Source organism: Apteryx mantelli, chromosome 7 (genome assembly GCF_036417845.1).
Source record: "Apteryx mantelli isolate bAptMan1 chromosome 7, bAptMan1.hap1, whole genome shotgun sequence".
Classification (NCBI taxonomy): Eukaryota; Metazoa; Chordata; class Aves; order Apterygiformes; family Apterygidae; genus Apteryx; species Apteryx mantelli.
The window spans coordinates 6,895,077-6,920,001 of record NC_089984.1 but is presented as its reverse complement, the minus strand read 5'-3'; the positions used below and the strand labels follow the sequence as shown (position 1 = coordinate 6,920,001).

Below are 24,925 nucleotides of genomic sequence, written 5' to 3'. Positions count from 1 at the left end.
ACAGGGGCTCATCGGACCATCAGTGTCTCCAAGGGCAAGGAGGAATGAGTCCTCTTCTCTCCAGGTCCCATTCACTTATCTGGAAAACATCAGAGACGCTATCCAGTCTGCAGATGTTGGGAGGACAGACTCCTGAAAGGGCGCTGAGGATGAAGAGTACTATGTGTCATCATGCTTTGCCACTGCTGCAGACAGCTTGGGTACACTCAGGTACCCTGGGAGAGGTATCCCAGGCGTGCTGGGCCAACAAGCGGCATCAAGAAAGAGGATACACCACCACTAGGGAAGGCAAAGCTTTCCCTGCTGCGTCCTCTTCCCTTTGCCCGATAACGAATTTCTTTCTTCTCGATGTCTGAATAAGTACGTGCCCAAAATGCTTCTGAATTGTGTTACCAGATCCTGGTCTGAGAAAAATAAGAGCTACGACCGCACTTCTCTCCCCTCCCTTCTCGCACCCCTCCACCCTTTTTCTTCTTCTTCTATCAGAGGATTAGGGACTTGAAAGGCAAACCGCAGCCCAGCATTACGGCAGGAGGAGCCAGTGGGAGGAGGAGGGGGAGCGCTTCAGAAAGCTGCCACGGCAGATTCGGAGGCAAAAATCCTATTTCTCACTTCTTAATTCCAGTCAATTCCAGTCAAAGGGCTGATAGAGATCTGTTTGCAGTAATTTGCTGCAGTTTATCCACTCTTTTCACCTTCTACCGGCTCTTCACTGACGGGCTGGCTGACATGCTGCTACTCGAGTGAGGAAATTAAAATTTGATGCAATAATCCCAAATAAGAAGGATTTTATTAGGTAATGTATACACTTTAGATTAGGTATTCTTGCCCGATACATAGATAGAGGAACACAGACATGCTGTGCACCGCAGATAAAAAGAGAGGAAGAGAGGAAGAGAGAGAGGCGCGTGGAGCAGAGGGGCCCCGCAAGCCTCAGAAACCTGCTCTCTAGATTTAAAGCTGGGATGAGATCCCTCGAGGGTATCCTAGCCTGCCGTGCCCCAGCAGCGGGGGCAAGCGTCGCTCACAAACGCACTGCACGCTCTCGGCTCGACCTGGGCGCACGGGAGCCCGTTTTATCACAAAAACTGACTGAGCCTAGATGCCTCGTTCCCATCTGCAGAGCGATCCTGTCCCTAGCAAAGCCATTCTGCAGGGCCACAGTCGCTACTCCGCACGCGTGACTGGCTCCCTCGGGTGGCAAGGCAGAGCTGACGAGGAAGTTCTCGCTGGAGAGACTCGCCGTCAGAAAACGTGCAGGAGAAACCCAAGCTTTTCACAGCAAACCATGTGCTCGCGTCAGCAGCAGAGTTCTCCCGTGAAGGATGGGCCTCTGGGTCTGAGGCTGAGTGGTCCAGTTTGCCCCCTCCCACAGCAGCACATCTTCAGTTGTTACCACCCGTAGTACTGGCCACGGTTAGCAGTTTTCCTCTTCGCTGTGACTCAGGTGGCACCTCTGTGTCTGGCAGGCTTAGCATCCACAATGTCAGAGAGGGCAACGGTGTCCACAAGTCCTTCAACGGCTTAAGAATGGTCAAAACGTCCTCAATGAATCAAGTGGAACTGGGATGTGAAGCTGTGCATCTCCCATCCCAACTGGGTACCTCACCCAGAGGGCCAGCAGCTGTTGTAGGGGGAGAGTGGCTATACATTTTTTGCCAAATCTCATGAAAGCTTAGAAAGATCTTGGGTTCACACCCACGCGGTATGGGACGGTGCAGGGAACCATGCAATTTAGTGCAAGACACCAAACCGTGTGCTGCCCAACCCGAGGAGCAAGGCAGGGTAGATAAGGGTTGAACAACAGAGATGCTCAGGAAGCACACACAGCATGATGCACTGGAGACAGCCTAAGGACTGCTGCATTTCCTGGTGTCCAAAACTGACCAAGGAGTAGCAAGTCGCAAGCCGTCACCTCAGTATTCCTCCTTTTTGAGCAATTTCTCTTTGCTAGTCTCATCATTCTTGCTAAAGGAGCTCCTAGCAGGACCTCTCGGTACAGTATCTATTCATTACCGCATCAGAATTTGTTTCGCACTCACCCACAGATCTCATAAGCATTGAGGACCGAAGCTACAAGATCTCCAAACCACAGCTAGCAGTAAAACAGTTTGGAAAGCGGAAAGAAAAGCATTCAGGAATACCGAGGTGGTACACTGAGGAGTCACCTCTGTCTGGCAGGAGCGACATAGTCAAGCTCCAACAGGAACGTGAAGATTCATGCCCTCATGGTCCTCACAGACTCCCCACGTTGTTGCACTCACATGGCGCCCATCGCTTGCCCACTGGACCTCTCTGAACTCCCGTCTATCTCGCATCCCCAGTGATGGTGGAGAAAGCGATGGGGAAAAAAATCAGAGTGAGCTGTACTCAGTCACACAATTCCTAGGGGTATAAAGGCAGTCTGATGGATCTGAATGCTGCCTCTCGCTTTTTTTTTTTTCCCTCCTGGTTTTGTTCCTTTATTCTAGCACAATACCTTTGGAGATGATACAGAGGGCCAAGAGAAATAAAAATCTCTAAATCTGTCAGAAAACCGTTAAGAATGTGGCTAGCACGCCTTCATTCATTTCGTATTTCAGGTTACGCAGCGATTAGTTGCTTCTTTGCCCACTGAACAGCGTACTTCCTGGGAATAATTGTTATGCATGCCGGTGTATCAACACGAAGGGACCTTTTAGCTCCAACCTTATTATATATTATTAATTTGAGAGAGATCCCCTTTCCTGGATATAAGGTCACTCCATGAAGGTGACACAGTCTATAATTTTCTATACTCATGGGGACTTCCATTTCTATAATTTCATCTTTTTTTTTTCCTTCCTTATTCACAATGATCTAAAAGCACTTTTTCTTCCTCGTGACTCATACAGCCCACTATAGGAATACTCCTTAAACTCAAGAGCACTGGAATTCACGGAAGTAATTCATGCAGCCATTTGTTGGCCACCTTTGGGCCAGCAGACAGATAATGTGCTTTCTGATTTGCAACAGTAGGACTCAGTCCTATTGATCTGGTATACTCAATGCCTGAAGAGCCAGACCCTTAACTCCAAAGAGAATAAAAAGAGACCTAGACTGAGCTGAGCCGGAGTAAACCCTGCCACTGCATGAAGTGAACCATCAGGTGTTTTGGATCCAATATACCAGAGACGTTGCAGCTTGCACGTGCAGTATGGAAGCCTACCACACAATGATTTTAGGACAGAAGGTTTCCCATCCGTAAACAAAAATATTTATTCTATGGACAAACCTATCCAATGCACAGCTGTGCTTCGGGAAGGGTCGGGATCGCTCACGAGGACGAGCAGTTGGGCTGAAGGGCTCGGGAAAGTGCTGCCTCGTGTTAAATTAGCTTCCCGAGGCAACAGGCACCTTGCTGGGAGCAGAACTAAGGGCCCCCTACCCTGCAGCTGCCCACCACGCACCCTACCTTCCTCTGGGGGAAAAAGGCACTGTTGTATTTAGAGATAGGGAGACCTTTCTGCAAACAGCAAGTTCGCTGAAAAACCGAGTTTCAGAAAGACTCAAAATGATTTGATCAATTTGGCAAAACCTGGGGGAAAACACTCAAAGGGCTGAAATAGCCGATCATTCTGGCATTTTCAAAACTGCCTCGTTTCAGAAGCGTTTAAAATTTTCTCCAACTTTTCTGTTTGAAAAGGCATGCATATGTGTTTTGTGGGGAAAAGGGGAGTGAGTGTTTGCTGAAAACAACATAAATGCCTTTTAAAATTTAAGAAGAATGCCCTGGAAAAGATTTCAGTTTGGTTTCAGGTTGTTTAGCTCTTCCTGAAGTTTCATGCCTAGCTCCCTTTTTTTTAAAGAAAGAGGGCAAAACATTTTGGAGTTGTTTTGAAACACCTTTTGTTTTAGAAGAAAAAAGAGTTTGTGTCTCTCTAGATGCCATTTGGACCTAGCCCTTCTCATGATTTTTCTCCCCAACCTCCTTACATCTGCACTCCAGTAGTATGGAAACAGGGCTCCTCTTTGCATACAAATGTCGGGGGAGAGCAACACAAACTGTGGATGGAAGGAAGGCTGAATATCTCTGCAAAGAGGTACCCCACCCCACCTCTGGGTACCTAGTGCTTTTTGTCCCATACCCAGCCCTTGTCCTCCCTTGGTCCCCCAGCGCAACACCACGGAGGCGCGCGAGGATGAGGCAGCAGCCCTTACCGGGGGCGAGTTCTCGTAGATGTTCGTGCTGTAGGGCAGGTTGATGAAAATGGGGTCCATGTCTTGCACATCGGTTATGATGATTGCCAGGTTGGCCAGAGTGGACAGCGGCTTGTTTTTGTCTTGGTCCTTGAAAAACAAAGAGCAGGCAGAAAGGATTTCTATCAGAAAATCAGAAGCATTCAACTGCTCTAAGTCCCTCTCGTTTGTAGCTGGGTCAAAATCTGGGAACAGCCCAGGTAGTCACCTCTTTTTCAAGCTACCTGCTGGAGTTACTGTCCACCGTACCTCCCTCTAAGCAGAAACAAGCCATGCATTTCTCTCCATCCTTTGCCCTTTAAAATACAGTGAGCGCCGATTTACTTTTCAGCATGCTTTGGGTGGCAGAGAGGCAGCACCTTGTTCAACAAATACATCAAAATATAACCTGCCTCCTTACGCGGATATACCCTAGGGTGCCACGAGATCCAGGGGTGACTGCCAGCAGACGCTGGTACCTGCGCTCACTTTGGGGGAAGAGGAGCAGCAAGCGCACGTCGCAGCGCAGCGTTTCCTACCCGCCGGCGCCGATGCCGCCGGGCTGCTCGTGCTCCAACGGCTGGCGTGTGACAGCCGGACGCGTTGCCTGGGCAGCGATGCTTTGGGAAAGGCTGTGAGCTTCCCCTGGCAGTGCCCTGCTACGCTACCATCAACTCTCTCGCTGGAGTCTCGTCCCGTGGGTGCTTAGCAGTGGCCCTAGCGCTTGCAGCCCTTTGCTAGAGGAAGCCCCAGCTCGCTACGAGCCCGGCACAGAGCAGATAAGGCTCCAAGGGAAGGAAATAAATCTCTCTCTACCCCCTCATCAAGCACTGTGGTAAAAGGAGACCATTAGAGGTTACCGCACACTTCTGCAAAATGGTTCTGAACAGCGGCGAGGACTGATTGCCAGAAGATTAATGTTAATTTAAACTGTATTCAACAACACAGCTTGTACATTATCCTCTTAACCTGCAGGCCTCAGCATTTATGGCCTGGATGGATGCTTATTTCTGACTCGTACTCTGCTGTTATTGTTAGCAGGTTGAAGTCTTTCGTTTCTTCAGATAATGTTTTTTCCCTCCCCTTCGTCTTTTAAATTTTGGTTAAAGTAGTTACAGATAGCAGTGAAAGGCAAGCGCATTTCACGTTTCCTCATCTAGCATTTCCCATGCTGCCCTTTCCAGCGTTTTTCCATCCTCACTGCCTGCATCCCCAGGAACAAACATCTCTTGCTGCGAGCAAATTCTCCACTGCTCTTCTCCCTGCTGCAGCCCTTGCAGCCACCCAAATTCACCATCCCCTTGTTCTCCTGCTGGACTGTGCAAGCTCCCACCAGCCCATCCAGCAGGCAAGCGGGAGGCCCCATTTGCATGCTCCCACCCCGCTCCTGCAAGGCTGGCATGACTCCCGTGGTCCTCCTCGGCTGGGATTTCCCCCGGGGTTTGTCACTGCCAGGAATCGCTACTGCCCTGCAGCCGAGCAGAGAGAGATTCCCAGAGCAGTTTCCCAGCTTGCTGCAATCAAGCCCAGCTCACGGAGACTTAACACTTAGGTCTTTGAACTCCCTGAGCTGAAAAGAGCTAGAAGCTGTGAACACATTAGGTGGCAAGTATCAGCTCTGCCCCCTTTTTAATCTTCGCTAGCATCCGCACCTGGGACAGAGGGCTAGAGGGATCAGTGGTCCAACCAAGACGGCCTTCTTATGCCCTTAAGGTAACTAAAATCAGACACAGGCACAAACGTCCAACGCTTTTTGGACCAAGACTGGAAACTGCAGTGAGATAAAGTTAACTTCAAAAGAAGTTACTGTTTCTTAGCAGTGACTGCAAGTAAGCATTGCAATGCTTACCAGGGAGGGGAGATGGTGAACTCACCACTGGAGCATTTAAAATAAAATGAGATGTCTTTCAGAAAAGATTAGCTTCTGGGAAAAACTTCACAGCCCTGCATACGTAAGGGCTGGGCAGGACGGCGGAGGCGTTTGCCTCTGGCCTGGCAGCCTGCGAATGCCCAGGCTCCGCGGCCGCGGAGAGCGAGAGAAGCACTGCCCAGCACTCCACGTCCTTATGACATTTGTGGCTCTGCGTCAAGGCAGCGACTGTGATTAAATCACACGCTTCAGGAGCTCTAGCCAGCTGCCTGGGGGGTCCAGGAAGGATTTTTTTCCCCCCCTTCTGAATGCACAGTTGGTTGGATGTATCGCAGGGCTGAATCTCACCTTCCTCTGTTGCACCTGAGATAGGAAGGAGCTTGCATGGTGCACGTCATTCACACACTTCACGTCAAGCTGTCACTGGCTCTGACACCAGGAAAGAAGTGTCCCCTCCAGAGCGGGGCACGAATCTGCCGTCACGGTCCCCTGGGCACACCCGTCCCAGTGGTCCCCTCCCAGCACAGTGGTACTGACTGTAACGAGGGTCTCGGTGTCTCCTCCTCTCTGCTCATGATCCATCCAGTTTTTAACGCTTGAGGTCTGAACTGCTTTTGTCCAGCTAGACTCAGGGGGTTCAACACAGGTGAATCCACCCGCAACGAGCCATGATACACAGGGGATGAGACCAGAGGATTTAATGGTCTCTCCTGGCCTTAGGTGCCATGGCAAATCCATGCTTTTCAGTGAAATTAGCTGACAGGCACCCCAGGGCCCGTAAGCAAAGCCTCTCCTCTACTGGCTTTTTTGGATAAGGGAGCTGCTTGCCCGCACGTATGAGATGCTGTTGGAGAAGCACTGTTGTGCTCCATACGGTGATCTGAAATTGTGCAGGCACCCTATTGCAATAATACCTTTCTGAGCAAAAAATGCTCAAAGCAGCTCTGGGTGCTGGCGGCAGTTACCATCGATGCTCTGCACCGTGAGCCGTGATACCGCAACTACTCCCGACCGCCTACATCAGCGCCCGTTCCCACTGCCCCTTTGGCAGCAGCAACAAAACCCACTCCGAAACGGGATGCTATTTTGCAATTTGCAGGAAAGCTGATTGTCCCCGAAAAGACAAAAGTGGAACAACAAAACAAGTAAACAGCACCTCCTTCCTCCCTGCGCTCCTCCAAGAAAACGCCTCTGCTGCAGCAGACAGGGTAAGACTCACCGTTGCGTTCACCTGGAGCTGATAAGCCTGCGTCACTTCGTAGTCCAGTTCCCGTATCACCGACACGATGCCACGGCCGCTGTCTATGGCAAAGAAACTGGAAGGAGGCTGGAAGGAGTAAAGCACGCTGCCTCCGGCCCCCTGGTCTGGGTCCGTGGCGTTCACTATGAAAATCGGAGTGCCCACTGGTGTGTTCTGGAAATAAAAAAATATATATATATCAGTAACATTTTGCACCAGCCTATTTTCCCATCAAAAGCACAGCAGCAATTTCCTTTGCCACCAAAGCCAATATATAGAGACCCAAGAACTTCAGTCCTGTATTTTTAGGATGTTTATAAGTTATACAGTTGTTTTCTTTATTACAGTATTGCAGCAGCTATAATAGCTTTTACACACTTATAATAATAGTCATACAGTCGTGGTCAAGATGGCACGCTATCACAAACCCTTATTTTCCCAGACACTCACAACTTTCCAGAAAAATTACTCTTCGCAGAAACTTGTTTTCTGCCCAAAGGCACTTTTATTTTCAACGCTGATTCACTCTCCTTTTCCACCATATGGCATTAAATATAAAAGAGCATCCCAAAAAATGCATTAAATGCAACATTAAAAGTAGAACTTTACAGAAAATTCAAAGTTATAGTTTCCACAGCAACTGTAACCTGGCCCAATTAACGCAGGCATTAACAGTTAAATTGTCATAAATCTGTAACTAATCTACATGCATAAAATATGCAGCTGAGAGCACAAAATCAGCAATGGCAAATGCAGTTTGGCACTTCTTATTGTTTAACTTCACAGCGGGGAGAACAATTATCCATTTTTGGTGGAACAGCTGCATGTTCCTATGCAAATCTTAACTGCATATTCTTGTCTCTGTAAAGGCAGAGGCAAAAGCACAGACCACAAGCGAAAAGGCTTTGCGGGGGGCCCGAGCTGCAGGTACACGCAGATCACGACAGCCAGCTCAGCTGGACCAGCACACACGTCTATAATACCTTCGTAGGTGTAGTAAGGGTCGACGTAGGGCGAAAACTTGGAAGTGAGACAGCAAATGTCAGAGGCTGGTTATGACCAGCTGGGATAATACGGATTATTTCTGCCAACTCCTTCCAAAGCCTCTCCCTTTCATTGTTGCTTCGTTCCTATTAAATTATTGCTCCTCGGCCCAAGGGGAAGGATCACGAGCTGCTGATTTAAGCGAGCCTCAACGATACGCGGTGTTGCACGTGAGCAGCAGCCTGCATTCACCACGGGTGACGGGATTTGCTAGGAGCGTGGCCGGACACCAGAGGGAACTCGGGACGCTCCCATCTGCGAGCACGGGCCCGTCCCAAACGAGCAGTGCGCGCTCACGGTGCGTTTGTCCACTCGCCCCTGCATCCCTGACGCCTCCTCCCCCGCATCAGATGTGCCGCTGCAGTGCGGGACCTTCTGCCGTGCAAGCTAGCCTCAGGCTGCAACAAAACTCTGCTTTTCTTTCCTCTGTGTTATTTTGAGGTGTAAGAGGTTGCAGTTCCCATCCAGATTTTTCACTTGCCCTCTTTTTCCCCCCTCTAAATCAGGATACTAAAGAAAGCCTTGCAGGGCATGGCCGGAGGAGGATTATTTGTTAAAGCACCTTCAGATTTTTTTTTTGCATCCTGCAATCACAAAAGCTTGAAAGGTACGGCTAGCGTCCCTTCTGGGCTTCCCATGTCCCCGGGGCCACCCCCCCGGGTGCAGCCGGCCTCGGGGCTTCCCCGCGCCCTGCCTGCACCTCCCAGCGTCCCGGGCTGCCCTTCGCGACGCTGCCGCCACGCTTCGCGCCCCCGGCTCGCCGGGGCATCGCCCCTCCGCCAGCTCCCTGCCTTCCCTCCTCCCGCCGAGCCGAGCCGTGCCGGTACCAGCGCGGGGACACGGGGCACTACAAATTAACTGTTAATAGGGGGGGAAAGGAGAGGCGGCGGCAGCGCAGACACGGGGTTGCACTGCTGAGGCCTGGGCGATATCATCCCTGGGAGGAATAATATTCATAAGGATCAACGAACGATGAATACGTTTCCTCTTCTTTTTTAAGTGCCCCAGCCACTCCTTTTAACATGCAAATCCGCTCCGGGCAGCGGCGATCACGGGGCCGGGCGGCTGGCTGGCTGGGGAAGAGCAGAGTTTGATTTCCCGGGCATTGCATTTCACACAATAGCCCAAAAGCAGGCTTTGAAGGGAGCCCACTTCCCAGGCCAAGGCAGCGGTGCCCTTCCAGAGGAGAGCCGCGCGCAGGGACACGGAGGTCGCGAGTCGCGGTCCCGCCAGCGCCCACGCTCCGGCTTGCCTTGAGGGAGCAGGGCGCTGGCGGAGGTCGGATGGGAGCTCGAGGCCTCGAAGGCGATAGGAGGCGCGTACCAGGAGCCTGGAGCAGACCCGCACCGTGGTTCTTCCACCTCCTTGCTCGAAGCTGGGCTGACGCACGGCACCAGGCTGCTACGTGACCACGCGGGGTCAAGACTTGCCGTTAGGTGAAGTCTCAACCATCCCATGATCTTGTATGCTGACTGCCAGGACCTTACTCCCCGTGGGAGCAAACTATGCCAGCGGGCTTCGCTTTGCAATCAGGGCCGCGGGAAGCGCCTGGGAAGGGCAAGGAAAAGGGCCGATGGGAAGCACCCTCACTGATTCACATCCGTGGTTTGGCAGAACCAGCAGGAATAGGCGAACGGATACGGGAACAGCTACCAAAGACACGGCCATGAAGTGATCTTGGCTGCCCTGATGCTTCCACACAAAAAATTCCAGTGAGGCAAAACTGGCTGTGGGACACACACACACACACACACACACACTGCATCGACGGTCCTCTACAAAAGGTGGTCTCCTTCGCAGCCCTCATGCCCAAGCTCGGACACAGTCAGCACTTGAAAGAATTTAAGATCATCTGTCTTAAAAAGCATGTCTTTAAAATCCCTTTGCCATTTTTGGGTCAAACAGGCTCGAGATATTCCACAGCAGGAGGCCGACGACGTCTTATCCCTCCAAAGACGCGGCCCATCATTTAAACAAAGGAGCCAAACAGCTGTGCAAACCCATCCGGCCAGCTTTTGCGTTTGATCATAAGTAACAGGCAGCGGGCACAGCCCAGGGAGGGCGCAACTGGCCAGCAGTGCCCCAGGGCTGCTCGGGAAGGAGATCCTTGCTGCATTTTGAGCGTTTTGGCCCATTTATAGGGCTCTCCTGCCCCTCCCCAGCAGAGTTAACCCCGGCTTAGCTCACCAAAATGCAAAAATGTCAAATTTCACCCGTCCCATTGGGAAGATATGAAATGCAGACGGCAAACGGATGCTTGTTGCAAACACAGGTAAGTTTTCTACCCGAGTTTGATTTTATTTTTTTCATTTTTAAAGCTTTTGACTTTCTCCAGCAGCCAGTGACGAAGTTCAACTCCCTACAGAAAAAGAACGGGTGACAAAATTGTGCCGTATCATTAAATCTTTGTTATGATGCCAGCAGATGTGAGATAAAAATAAACACGCAGACAGATGCCTCCCGCAGAGTAGGAGGAGGGCGCGTGGGAGCGGGACCCGCTGCCGACCCACCTCCAGCCCCCGTCCTTCATCTGACGGCCCCCAGGAACAGCTCCAGCACCCAAGCTCCCCCCGAGGAGGCTGGCACCTAAGGGGCTCCGCCGCGCTGGTGACCCCGCCGCGCTGTCACCGCCAGCCACCGCTAAATAAATACACCGCACGCAACTATGCAAGGCACCACAAAGACCGAATCAAAAGCAGCAAGGCGCACGAGCCCGACTCCCGAGCCATCAGGAGACTACGCCGTTGCAACGAACCACCAATAGCAAAGGCAGACTTGGGTCAAAATAAGGAATGAACAAACCCAGAATCACTGTCCGTGCCCTAGCCAGGTCAAACCCTAAAGGATGTCTCTGCACCAGGAGGCAGCAAAGGAGAGACCGAGACCCTACCTCTCCTACGCCAGCGATGACCAGAGACAAGGGAATAAATGTCTTCAGGTGACCAGGAATGAGTTGTGTTTCCATCAGAGAAGCTCTGGAGGAGAGGAGGAGAAGCTGGCCAAACGCAGGTACAGGGTGAGCATGGCCCATCACGGCAATGTCTCCACAGAAGGCCGTGCTGTACAGAGCACTCGTACGTTAGCACCTCGGACACAAAAGCCTGCACAGAAGGGCGGCCAGTGCTGAAGGAAGGTGCTACCGGAAAAGGGCCCTTTTAAAATATTTATGCCACAGTATCTAGACACAGCAATGGCCTTTAATATCTTATTTTGAAGCCTGTTACAAAATGCATTAGTAAAAAAATTCCTGACAGGCGCTACTCTGACAAGACACAGCAACATAAGGCAGATGACCACAGGTACGAGACACCTTTAAACACACGCTGCGATGCCAGCTGAATTACAGGGCTGCGACCGAACAGATTACACGTGCAGAGACGTATTGCACAGGGCACCCTACAAACGTCAGCACCCGAATCTCTCTCATCTGGGACCAAACGTTCCCTGGGGGCTGCAGAAATGCCCGTGGCCAGCTTGACCGCGGTTAACGTTCGCTTTCTGAAGCATCGCTTATGCTGAGCCTGCAGACAAATGGGTGCAGCAGCGCCGGGACAGACCTAGCTTAGGTGACCCGTCCCGGATGCAGGCGACAGCATGCAATACTCTCTTTTCCATAAAGGAAAGCAAATAAAAAGATCTTCACGGGAAAACGTTCTAAGTGTAGCTCAGCTATTGCCATCAAGATCAACAGTCCAAGACAACGGGATAGTCTAAACACAGCATGGTAATAAGCCAGCAACTGTCCATGGGAAGCACTCCCAAATAAAGGTCAACTCAGCGGGTCAGGTTTTTTTTTAAGACCTATACAAACCCATGTGAACCAACTCTTCTTTCACACAGGGCTAAAATTAAGAGACTCTTCCACAGTAAAGCTGGTGTCGGCGCAGCTTCCCCAGGCCTATGGCACCTGCTGCAGCAAAGCTCCAAGAGCGCATGAAAACCTGAGGTTGCCAGACAGCAGCTAACCCCGCTAACGGAGCGGATTCGCACGGCACAAAGCCATTTCACGGGCCACAAGCTGCCAACACCCAGAACAGGACTCGATCCGTCAGTCTTGGCCAACTGCCCCGACACCGGGTGTCCTCCGGGCAAAGGGCAGAGAGAGGGAATATGTGCTGCTGGCTTTTTACGGCAGGATAGGAGGTTGATAGAAGGTGAGAGATGAAGTGGAAGAGATTTGGGAGGCAGTTTCTCCACCATTCCCTCCCTTACACAGATCCACTTTTTCAACCTGGGGACAGACTGTCACAAATTTTGGTGGGACACTACAAGTCCAGGGTGCTGAAAGCATGCTGAGATCCTGAGCAGACCCCCCTGCCCTCGCTCCCTTTCCTTGCATATGCAGACACACACTCCATGAACCCTTTAATTAAACAAGCAGAAAGCTACGAGAAAGAAACGGGGACCATCAGCCTGAGACAGGCACATTGCACCAACTGCAATTTTGCAAGCTTACCCCCATTTCCGCACGCACCGCAACCCTCATCTTAAAGCTGTCCTTCAGCCTGGCAGCTCACCTAACCCCCACTACACCGACAGCAGCAGGCTGCATCCTTATTCTGCAGCCACCAAAGACCAGACGGAAACCCCAAAAGGAGAGACCGTGTCCCAGACCACGGCAGTCTCTGGGAACAGCCTGGGTTTATTCGAGGTAGGTCTCTCCGGACCCCTGAGCCTGCTCTCCGTCTCTGGCCTGTGCAGGACCTCCATACGACCTCCCGGGGCAAAGTCACCCAGCAGGGGCCCAGCAGAAGCTGGTAGCAGTGATTAGGATGCGAACGCACACATGCTGTACCCATGCAAATAATGTGTGGAAGCGGCAGGCAATCTGGCCAAACAGCTGTCTGAAGGTCGAGGGAATGAGAGGAGGTGATACAAGCGGCCTGGTGGGCACACAGCGACGAGCGCGAGGGTTAGAGCGGCAGGCAGCTTACCAAGCAGCCCGCGCTCTGATCTCCCCCCAGACGGCCTCCTAACAGCCTCAAAACCGTCTCGCCAGCCATATATAGGGTCTACGCTTTCCTCCGTGCTGCCCCTGCATCAAGACGGGAGCTGACCACTGCCATTAGGAGATGCTTCACTGGCTCGCTCTCATCTTATGCCTCAGGTCAACATATTACTCTTAAATCATTCCCTGCCACTGTTTCTAGCTGCTCTTTTTCATCTCCCCTTGTCTCACCACGGGGCAGATTAAAGGCGCTTGGAGCTCTGCTCCCCCCAGCTCCCTCCTGGAAGCCAGACTAGGGCTCTGGCGCGTGCGCCAGCTCTGAAGGCTCATGCAGATGCGTGTGGACTTCCAATCCCTTTATTCTTTATTACACTTTTAATCACGCTTATTAATTGCATTAGAGCCAAGCAATTTCCAATTTCAAAATTTGATTTTAAAAACTGATCATTTTCTTTTTTTTTTGTTCGGTGGAAATTCACCCCACCTTTCAATCAGCTCTAGTTAATATGTACCGCTTGTTGCTATCTCGGTTAAGTGACCTCCCTCATTATCGGGTGACACTGGCAAACGGCCACCACAGAGCTATAATTCAATTGAGGGGCTTTTGAGAACGTTATAAACACAGCTGGAATGGATGCAGTACCAGAACCCGTGCCTGAATTACGGGCTGGATACCAGCGCGCGGAGCTGAGAGCGGTTGCGCAAAGCAGATACGGCCCCGCTCGACGCATGATGTTAGCAAGACGGGCACCAGGAACGAGCAAGCCTCCAGGGCAGTTCGACACGCTGGAGGATGGACTGCTTGTGCCCATCCGCCGGTGGGGACCACCACTTGTGACATCCCAGTCGGAGCGACCACCAGGCTGGCTGGCTGCAAGATCTCTCTTAGTTACGGATTAACCCACTGCCCCAGGCGTGGGAGAGTGGTTAAAGCCAGCTCCTCCACACTTGCATCTCCATTTCTTTTCTGGATGTCTTGGGCGGCAAGCTAAGGAGACAAGAGAGGGCAGAGGAAGGAGGTGATAATAATGAAACACAGAAGCCCACAACACTTCTCTTGTTTATAACTTCCTAGTTGGCTCTGGCCGCTGTCCCTTCCAGGCAGCAATGTGATAAGCGGGACCCGTCACATCGCTGCTCTCCACTCCAGGGAGCAACCAAGTTGCTGCAAGGCTCAGCACTCATCCCGAATGGATTTAAACTTTAACGAGAAAACGAGGAGAGGGAAGAGCACTGTTTGGCAGAGCCTTAATTTGCAGCTTCCGAGGAGAAGGGGGCGCCTGACCCAGACTGCAGCAAGCGCTTGCTCCATCCGGCACAGCCCGGGAAAGCCGGGAAACGGCAGCGCTCCTCCCAGGGACACGCAGAGATGGGAGCGTGTCAGCTGTGCAACAGCATGGGCAAGGCCTGACATCCAACAAACCGACAAAAAGCCACCAGCATTGGTGAAGCACCACGAGAAACAGAGGAAACACAACCGCACGTGGCCAAATAGGAAACAACAAGCTACGCGCCGGCTTTCCAAAGGCCAACCCTGCCCCCGCTGCTACCGGTTATTTAAGCAGGCAATCAGCTCTGCCTGTCAAAATGCCTTTCCCTCGACAGCCCCAATTTCGGAGGAACTTGAGATATTATATCACACACCGGGTTTCAGCCTGCTGCCCCCAGATCTCAGGAGACCACGAGCTACTTCTAACGGCTCCGCAAGAAGTAATGAAGAGGAGCAAATCTAACACCAGCGGGCTTCAATTCGCTATTCAGGGGAAGCTCTTGGGAGCACTTCCACCAGCCAAAAAAGCCACCGGCACAGACTGTTATCAACATACATCTACGGGACCGCAAACCTGTAAGTGCAGAGGTACAAGCCAACAGGTCAGAGAAACCCACGTGGAGCAGCTTTGCATTTTGTCTCAAAAACAGAGGTGGGGCGAGCGCTGGTGGAGAGAAAGCAGGCCACCTCTGCATTTGCAGCCAAACTGTATCAAAAATAAGCTTTCAAAAAGGTTTTGACCCGTTCTTTTAAGATGCTTATGGTGTGTATATGTACATCCGCACAGGGATGTAACAAATTCAAAAGTATTTCAGGCTTGTCAAAACACGGCATTGCAGTCGCATTCAATTTTTTCTTCCTTTTTCCTTAGGGATATATTTAAAAGGAAAATATATCTTCCAGAAATTATATCAAATGGGCAATGGTGGAAGGGAGGGTTCTTCTGCAAAAGGCGCAGCTCTGCACCAGCCCTTCCAGCCTGGCACCACCACGAGTGCTCCTCACTGGTGACAATCCCCAGGAAGCTCTGCCTGACAGCCCAGGGCACGTCCAGCCTGGAAACGCTCCTCGCCCAGCCCTAGAAGCCTCCTTTTGGCCAGCTGCAAGCAAGCAGAGCGTCAGCAGCGACATTTGCTGCCCAGCAACACCCGCCTGGAATTTCTTTGCCCATAAGTAACCAGGAGTGACTCCAAATTACCACCACGCAGAGACGCAAACCAGGAGGAGATTCCCAATCAAATTAAGTCGCTTGGGGTGAAAGTTAGAGTAAACTGTGCATTAAAAAAATGTAAAAAAGGGAAAGTATATCAACCTCAACAAAAGGCAATAAAAGGGTGCAAGGACAAACTCACAGCCAGGAGGACAATACGGAGGAGCTTTAAAGCTTCCCCAGGGGGAAATAGCAGAATTGTCAATAACATCGCAAGAAAGGTAAAAATGTTTAGTCAGTATTTCTGTTCCGTATTTGGGGAAAAAAAAGGACAGATGACACAGGAAACCCCATTTAGACCAACAGTGGTATCCTGCAGAACTGAGCAGCCCTTTCAGCGAGATGTTTTGATAAGCAGGTCTGTAAGCTCCTGCGCAAGAGTTTTAAAGGAGAAGTCCAAGGAACTCGCTGGACCATTTCTGACGATTTTCAGTAACCCTTCAAACACCAAGGAGTGGCAGTGGACCGGACAGAGCAACTAACATGGCCTCGGTATTTCTTCAAAGTGAGCAACATTTGACCTGTCAACCTGCCACCAGTTCCAGGCAAAATAATGAAATTCTAAGCGCAGCTCTTGGCTAATGGGGAACTAAAGGAAAGAAGCACCATCAACGCCTACTAGCAGGACTGATAGAAAAACAGGTGCTGCTGAATTCCCTCTCTTGTCTTTCTAGCAGTGAACCGTACTGGTTGATAAGGGTGGCAGAGTCAAAGTAACGTGGGTGCTCGGGACGAGGATGGCCAAGGGCTGGAACAGCCCAGTAACCAACAGACCCTACACTCAGCACCGGCGACAAATCTCGCGGAAATCCGCGGGCGGCCCAGGCGCCTGCCGTTCACGACGGATGGTGCCGAGTCGGAGCAGAGCCAAGAGGACAGCTGAGGTTCGGGGAGGTTTGCCTTCTGGCGGATAACGCCAGGCTCGTCTGCTCATCTTCTCAAAGCCAAGGGCAGGGAGGAAGGAGGTGATGGCGCCCTGTAAAAAGCTCTGCAGGGAAAACAACGGTTCTCCTTTCTACCCGGAAAAGCGCAACAAGACCTAAAGGCTGAGGCTAGAAGAACCCAGTTTAGCAACGAGATGTTTTTACCAGTGGGGACAATCAAAGCTGAAGCAACGTACTAGGGGCTGTGGTGGATTTCCCACCGCTGATAACTCTTTGCAGCAAGACCGGGTGCCCTTGTAAAGCTGCTGCTCTGTTTCAAACAGGAACAAATTCAGGGAAGTCCTAGGACCAGGACTTCGCAGGAGGTCAGAACATGATGGGACAGACCCATCAGCTTTCAAATGCGTTAACATGGCCGAGCAAACGCAACTTGGCTAACTCGCTGGCTCCTAAGCTGAAGCCTGCTGGAGAAGCCGTGGTTTTCCCCCTTCCCTGCCCCTTAACCAGCTCCAGCCTTCGAGGACCCGGGCAGGGATGGGGCAAGGGCTGGGAAGCAGCCCGTGCTCCCCTTCTGGGCTGCTAGTACATTGGTCCCAATTCAGGACGCGGCAGATGGGAACCCAGGACGGCCTAATGAGACATCGCAAAGTCGGAGGCAAATGCCGCGAATGTGAAAAGCTGTCACTCAGAAAGCTCCCGGCTTCCCGCCACCGATCCGCTCCCCCTTGCCCTGCGAGCGCGGCGGGGAGCCGCCGGCTTGGGGAGGCTCTGGCCGCGATCTCACCGCGGGAGCGCCCCGACATGCACACCGCTCACATGGGCACGGGGAGCCGCTCTTTTCCTCTGCTTCTGCCTCCGGGTTTTGCTTTCCAGTCACGTCACAACAGCTTTAGCTCACTCGGGCATCCATGTGCACGCGACCCCCTCCCCGCGGTGGGACGCACGGCTCGGGCAAAGACAGAGCCACCAAAGCCGGGCTCTGCTTCAGCGGCCGACCGCCGAGACAACCGGCTCGCCGAGGGGTGGGTGTCCGGCCACGCCGTGCCTGGCGGGGCCGGGGGCATCCCGTCTGGGGTCAGGCTCCGCGCAGGTCTAAAAGGTGAAAAAACGAACCATGTCTTCCAGTTTGGAAGAGGGCTTCGGGAGCCGTCCCGAGGGCATGCCCAGCACACGGCCCCCGAGCGCCTCCCAGTTCAATCCTGCCAGCGACGGAGCGAAGGGACCAGGCGGGTCCAGGTGGACCGTTTCCAGCCCATTTGTGCTTTCAGAAAGAATATCCGCATCCTCCACCGACCTTTGGGACCCCTGAGAGAGGGTGCTGGGAGCCACGGGCACACGCCTGCCCCGAGCTGGCACCGGGACCCAGCGCTTGACCCGCTGGGATCACCGGGAGAGGCAGCTCCCGCACGGGGACACGGGGCAGCCCCGACCCACAGCGCCGGGGCAGATTCCCTACGGTCCCTCCCTGGCCACCAGAGCCCACAAGCCACCTCGAGCCGCTGGCACGCTTTCCTGCTACCAGCCAACGTACGCCGTGGGGCGAGAGAAGAAATCCCTCTTCCGATTTCTGCTCTAAAGTGCTGCCGTAAGCTGGACAGATCCTGCCTTTTTTACGTCCCATTTTATTTGCCATTGCCGCTAACACCGGCGAAAACTTTCACTTTATAAAAACGGGGCAGGGAAAAGGTCATTAAAAATAAAGCAGGTTAAGTTAATGCCCAAGCCTTCAAGCTCTGGCCTGGCCATAAGGGAGGACTCGAGGGTCGCAGGCGAGACGACTGCGTGTTATAACCAACAGCTCCGTTTTGCCTCCTTCCTGCTCCCCTCCGCCCGGGCTGTCAGAGCCTGTTCTCACGCAAAACAGCAACGGGGCTCGCCTCCATCCCGAGGGAGCACCCCACAAAATTGCAAGCGCGTGGCACCGCCGGCCTCGACCAGCAGAAAGGCCCCAGCTGGCACCGAAGCACCCTCGCAGGCAGCAGAAGGGGCCTTCGGTGGCGCCCGAGACCCCCGGCGCGGCGCCCGCCCTGCCCTGCCTCCGGGTGAGGCGGTAACTGGCGGCGCTCTCGACGCCGTCACCGGTTCACCTGGGCAGCCCTCGCTGCGACACGCCGGGTAGCGCGCGCGCGCGTGTGTGCACGCAAAGCCGGCATCCCCACGGAAGCCTGTAGGGCGACGCTCCTGCTTGCAAATGGCTTTCATTAGGCAGAGCGTTAATACAATGAATTACAAATGAAAGCCTAATGATAGGACACTGGCAGTGTTACTTCTCCCCGATATTAATTGGGTGACACTTTATTTTAATGGTACATTAATTAATGCAGAATATCAACGGAAGTCCACGACACCCGCATTAATACAAATGAATTCATTACCATCGGTGTTATTACAAGAAATGACAAATAAATCTGTAACAGTGGGGCCCTTCAAATAATAGCCACGAATCATTAGGTATCGCGTTCATTTGTACGGCGTACTGCAAACACACGCACGCACTCTGCGGATGCTTATCGAGTGCCGGCTTGCTCTCCGGAGCAGCCGGGTGCCGTTGCCCTTGTCCGGAGCCACCTGCCCTTTCTCCCTCGCACACCTTTGAGGAGGAGCCAGTTGCCAGCCCAGCCGGCTACGGAGAACCCGGGATTTATTTTACTGTTTGCTTATCCCCTGTTAGGTGGGTAGAAAAGCCAAAACCGCCTTTCGTGCCAGCAAAGAACAGCACAGCGCGGCTCACTTCTGACCATAGGTGGAGCAAGTCATTTGTCCTCAGCACAGTAGGAAAAAAAAATATATATATATATATCCCTTTGAGGTCTGGGATTTGTAAGTCCCAAAGACGCATCAAAAAAACTCCCGCGCGAGCCTCTGCAGCAGCCGGGGAGCAGGTATCATTCACGACGCGAGCGCAAGCAAAATCCATACAACTGTGCTGATTCAAAAAACTATCTCCCCGTCTTCCTCTGGACAGCTTTATTACCAAAGGAAGGATCGATAACGGTTCAGCTCGGGTCTCCTCAGCGGGCATCGCTGTGGCTGAAACGCTCGTGTTAGAAACGGCAAACCGCAGCCCGAAGCGTTTCCTGCAAGCCGCGACCCGGCTCCCCGCAGAGCCTCCAACGGCGGGTGTAACCCCCGCCTGGGACCCAGCACCCCTGTTTGCCAGCTTGCTGCATCCCACAATCTCTGTGCCGCGGGCACAGACAGAACGAGCAGTTACCAACCTGCGACAAAAATCACATGCATGGAATATTTTCTAAAATGCAATACATGAGGATTTACTGACTTGCCCTCGACTGTTAGAGCAGGAGAAAGCAGCCCAAGAGCCGCAACTTGCTAGCTGAGATATACAATAAACACGGCGAGCGTCGCGACCCAAAGGAGGAAGAGGAGGGAATGAAAGCGCTGAGCCTCCCAGTTTACCAGGCGCTCTCCCAGTGCCCCAGCGTAAGCGGTGGGAGTCTCGCAAGAGCAGAACGGCGCAACGGAGGATCGCACAAAAAGCAACCCCCCCTGAAGAAGTGGAGCAGGAAAGGAAAGCCCCCAAGGCTGCAGCTTCAGGGAGGAGCAAAAGTAAGAGGACCTAAGGCTAGTTCCTCCCGTCAGCCAAATTTGAACTCTGCCTTGCCTGAAGGCAAGTGACCCCAATTTTTTTTTTCTTCTTCTTCTATTTGCCCTGGGCAGCAATGTGCCCTTCAGGCTGCGATTAAAATTGAGTGGCGATAAAGCCCTTCGAATCATTCAAACCTCGGGGTAGCTTGTGTGGCTTGTTGTGTTTTTGTTTAATCCAGGCTGGGATCTTGCACGCCAGCTTGGATAACCGTGTTCACGCCGCTTTATTTCCCTGTCTAGCAGGATTCCTACTGCAAAAGGATTTCCCCGAGGACTCGCATCGCTGACTTGCACACCTCGGGCAAGCAGGGGAGCAATGTTTTGGAATTCCCTTCATTTGCTCCAGCCCCAAAAAACTTCAGCTCAGGGCAGCATCTGTGGTGGGAAACAGGCACAAATCCAGCTTACTCCTCCCGGACCCTGCCTGAGCAGCAAGGTTAATCCCGTTCCTTTCACAGGGGTCCCTTTGGCTCACCTCTTCCCCCGGCTTCGCCCCCGTTCGCAGCTGCAAGAAGGTAGCTAAAGCCGAGGCTACAGCAAGGCAGCAGATACAGCATGAGAAATGCAGGGTACGTGCAGGGCTGGTGACCCGTTCTGATAACAAACTGCCACAAACATCCCATTTCTAAAGACTGTTTTCGAAACCTCTGCTTATCCGGCGGGCCCATGAGAGGACTTGTGATGGAGGCAGCTCAGATATGTTCCCACGCTCAAAATACCAACCTCCTCTTCGAGCCCCGGCCCTCCTTGTTTTCCCCCCTCTTCTTCCTTAAACCTCACACCCCAACAAGCAAAGCAAAAACGCCTAGAAATGCCAGGAAGGGCTGAGGCCCCCGCGCACACTTGCAAAGACCACGCAGGCAAATAGGCTCAGGTTCGGGCAAGCCACAGCAGAGGCCGGAAGGAGCCACTGCAGACGCTTCCCCCCGAGCACCTCCCGCGCCTCTGCCCCGCTCTCTGCACGTCGGGACGTAGTGGGACGTGCCTCTAACGCCAGCGGCGAGCAGCGAGACAGGGCCGTGCCAGCCCAGCCACCGACTTCTAGCTCATCCTATCCCTTCCCAGACCCGGGCTGGGGGCAGAAACTCCCGCCCAGACCCCTCAGCCACCTCTGCATCTCTTCCAACGCTACCGTAAAAGACCACGAAAGACCTTTCTGGGCAGACACCCCCCTGCCAGGGGAAGGGCCGAGGCATGGGGCCGCGAGCTCGTCACCCCTCGCCAGTCGCTCTCCGGAGGAGCACGAGGCAGTCGCTGCGCGAGGCTTTTTGCCTCCATGCCAAACGAGGGGGGAAACCAAGGGCTGCTGCCCCCAGACACCAAGCCCTGGGCACGCTCGGGTAAGCTGCCGCATCTTCCCCGCTGCTGCCCGCCGGCTTTTATCCTCCGACGTCCCAAGACCCAGCCTTATTCCCCCGCTTCGCCTTCTCCCCGCTTGCAGCTCTCTCTGCAGGAGCTCGGACCGGCCGTCCCAGCCCGATGACTGCTCTGCAGTCAGGCCCGGGCGAGGAAGCAGGGCACTCGACTTCTCAGAAGAATTTGGGTTTCGAACGGTGGCAGAAGCCTTCATCCCCGCCGCAGAGTCGCCAAAGGACCCATTTTTGCAACACAGACAGCAACCAACCCGCCTTATTTTGGAGCTGTTTTGAAAAGGGGACAAAGCAATCAAGTGATGACGCCAATTGTGTCAAGTGCTTTTTTTAAAAAAAATACCAAGCGTTTTCTTTAATAGCGCTCAAGGGTTTTGCATTCTTTTTTTTTGTTGTTGTTGCTGTTTGCCTGTTTTGTTTTGTTTTAAAAGGGTCCCAACCGCTGACACCCCTGAAGATGGGAATATCACGAGAACGGCGGCAATTCAATCTTAGAGCCTTGCCACAGCACCTCCTGCGGGGATAATACGCCAGTAAAAGGCCTGCAAAACACTGCCTTGGAAAGGGTGTTTCAGGAAGAGATCTTTACGCTAAAGAGCAAGAAAAAGGGGAAATGGAAGAGGAGAACAAGGACGAAGGGAAACCTGCATTTTGGCCCTTTTCTAAAAATACAGCGACAGCTCTCTCCTGCCCTTTCTCACGTCATTACATCTTTTTTTCAACCCCCCGCGAAGCTCCCAGTTCTGCCAGGGTCCTGGCCACGTCTAAGGCAATCGCGCAGCTTAAACCTTTGGCATTACTTTAAAAAAATAAAATAAAACGCTCCCGCAAAGTTTAACTAACTGCCGCTGGCGGCAGCTAACGACCGTTTCCCCGAGCGCCGGCGTCCCGCCGGGAGAATCGGACCGAAGCCTCGTCGTGTCGACCGGGGCTGCGGCCGAGGGCCAGGCTCATTTGCCGAGGCCGGGAAAAACCGGCGGCACGGCAGGCAATCGCTGATTGCGGCAGCTCTCCCTCCCTCTGATTAGAGCTGATGGGTCTGCTTTTACTCCGGCCCCTCCAGACCAGACCCTCTTGTTATTACGGGTCTGGTTTTCTTGAAAGGTTTGTTTTTTTGACTGCTTTTTCAGTTCAGCTAGCGAGCTTATTTTTCGCTTGGGCTCTTTCCTACCCTGTCTGGATGCGCTGATGGATTTCGGCGCTTGCCAGAATTCAGCAAAACCAGGCTCGCCGGGTAGTATTAACTTCTAACCCCCGTGTAAAAATAGCTGCAATAAAGCAGAGTGAATAATATAAGCTTCACCTAATGTAACTTTGATTAAAAAGTGCTGCCCTCTTCATCATTCCTCAGCGGTAACTCCGGAGAAACAACAGGAGTTCGTCCTTGCGGAGATCCAAAAAGCCCGGCGGGTTCGGGGAGAAAAGAGCCCGGCACGACACAGGCAGGCGCCCCGCTGCCACCGTCCAAAATAAGAGCGCTGCAGAGAGGGCAGGAGCAGGGGTATTTTGCAAAACGAGCAGGAGCTTGGGCCCAGGGCAGAGAAGGATCGGCATTTCCCTCGGAAGACCTTCCTTCAGCAGCGAGATCTCCATGTATTTAATTATTCTGCCCTTCACTCCCGGTGCCGGCAGAGTGTGGAAGGAGCTGTTTTGTTAGAGTATGCAGGAGGAGGCAGAAAAGGTTTTAATTTCACGCCTTGCACCAGGCGCCGCAATTTTGGACACTGTTTGTTATCTGACTTCTGGCCCTATCTCTGGTCCCCGCGCTCCCGAGGCAGCCTCGGCCAGTTGCCTTTTTAATTTATTCTCTGCTAGGATGGGGATTCTGCTCAAGTGAGAGACCTCAGCGGCCAGGCGTGCCGGTTTAATAACAAAATGCCCCCGGGTCTGGAAGCGGGACTTTGTGCCAGGTTAAGTACAGCTCCTGGTCCTCCCGGGGGCTGCGATTGCCAGGTCACAGCACGCAGGGCTGAAGGCAGCCCCACTGCCCTAACTCACCGCCGCCTCCCGCCTTCCTCCCCCCGGAAGGAAAAGGCAGCAGGCCCTAACCGAGCCGCTTCCCAAATTCTCCCTTTCTCCCCCAAACTCATGAATTGTTACCCTCAATCCAAAGAGCCGTCTTCTCCCGCGGACAAGAGGAGGGACAGCTCGCAACCACTGCCTCGATACCCTCACCACCATCAAAGCTACCGCTCAAAGGCCTGAGGCTGAACCTTTTTTGGTCTGTGTTTTGGGGTTACCTCCTCAGGCACACCGGCTCTGGCACAAAAGCCCTCTGAAGCCTACGTCTGCAGGCTTTTGCTCTCCTGGGTGACTCCGGGGACCTAGAAATGTCAGCACAAACATGCTTTTCATTTTTAAAAGGCATTTTCAGCCCTTTTCCTTGTAGTTCCGAGTGGAAACATAAACCCATCATGCAGACTGAAAGGGAGTCTGTCATTTTTTCCCACAACACCGCCGGGCTGCGATTGTCCCAGCTCCACCACTCCCGAAAAGACATGCAAAGGTGACAAGGTGGGGTGACCCCCTGGCACGGGAGGCACCAGCTTAACCGCCTCATGTAGACACATCTGAAGACCTGCACGGATTTTGGTCTGCGTTATGGTGCACTCTGAGCTTTCTCCCACCAGGACCACAGCTTGCTTGGACGACTGTGCCTGGCTTTGCTTGAGACCTATCTATGAGAGGTCAGGGCAGACCCAGGTGGGCGCCATTCAGTCATCCCCCCGCAGAGGACCAGCGATGACCAGCAAGTTCCCTCCATTTAGAGGGCAGGTTTGAGGAAACTGCCAATCCTTTGCACAGCATCATGGCTAAAAATCTCCTACATTTTCAGCATGAGTCGGGGGTAAGGCACAAAGTCTCATTCAGGTTGGAGAGCCGTTACCTTGTGTTAGACAAGCACCTTCCACACCACGGCAAAGAGAAGAAAAACCATGACACTGACCCCAGATGATTGCCCCAAGTGAAGCTCTCCCCAGAGTTTTTCTTCTGTAAAACTTCTTCCCAAACCCCAAGCCTCTCTCTCTCTCTTTTTTTTTTCCCCTCCCCACTGCGGTTTGTCAATACGGAGTTTAGATCTCCGGCAAAGGACTTGGGATGAAAGAAATCAGAGTAGGTAATTGCTGCGTGAAAATGACAGCGCAGCGATTTAGACAGACAAAAATGGACCGCAGAATGCCAAGAGGCAGCCAACAGTGGAGAATCAATACCTCCCCAGAGGGGGGATTATTAGGGAGAGAAAGGGGCTTGAAAGATCCATAAGTGCCTGATGACTGACTATTTC

General features: G+C 52.8%; 1 protein-coding gene across 1 annotated transcript in view; it reads right to left on the bottom strand.

Moving 5' to 3' along the window:
• Positions 1-24,925, bottom strand: part of CDH23 (cadherin related 23) — a 224,650-nt gene that overhangs the window by 130,305 nt on the left and 69,420 nt on the right. The window contains exons 6-7 of the mRNA XM_067299722.1: positions 7,287-7,481; positions 4,180-4,308 (exon numbers count right to left, since the gene is read on the bottom strand). Of these exons, the coding sequence (XP_067155823.1) occupies positions 4,180-4,308; positions 7,287-7,481 (324 nt within the window). The remainder of the gene's footprint in view (positions 1-4,179; positions 4,309-7,286; positions 7,482-24,925) is intronic.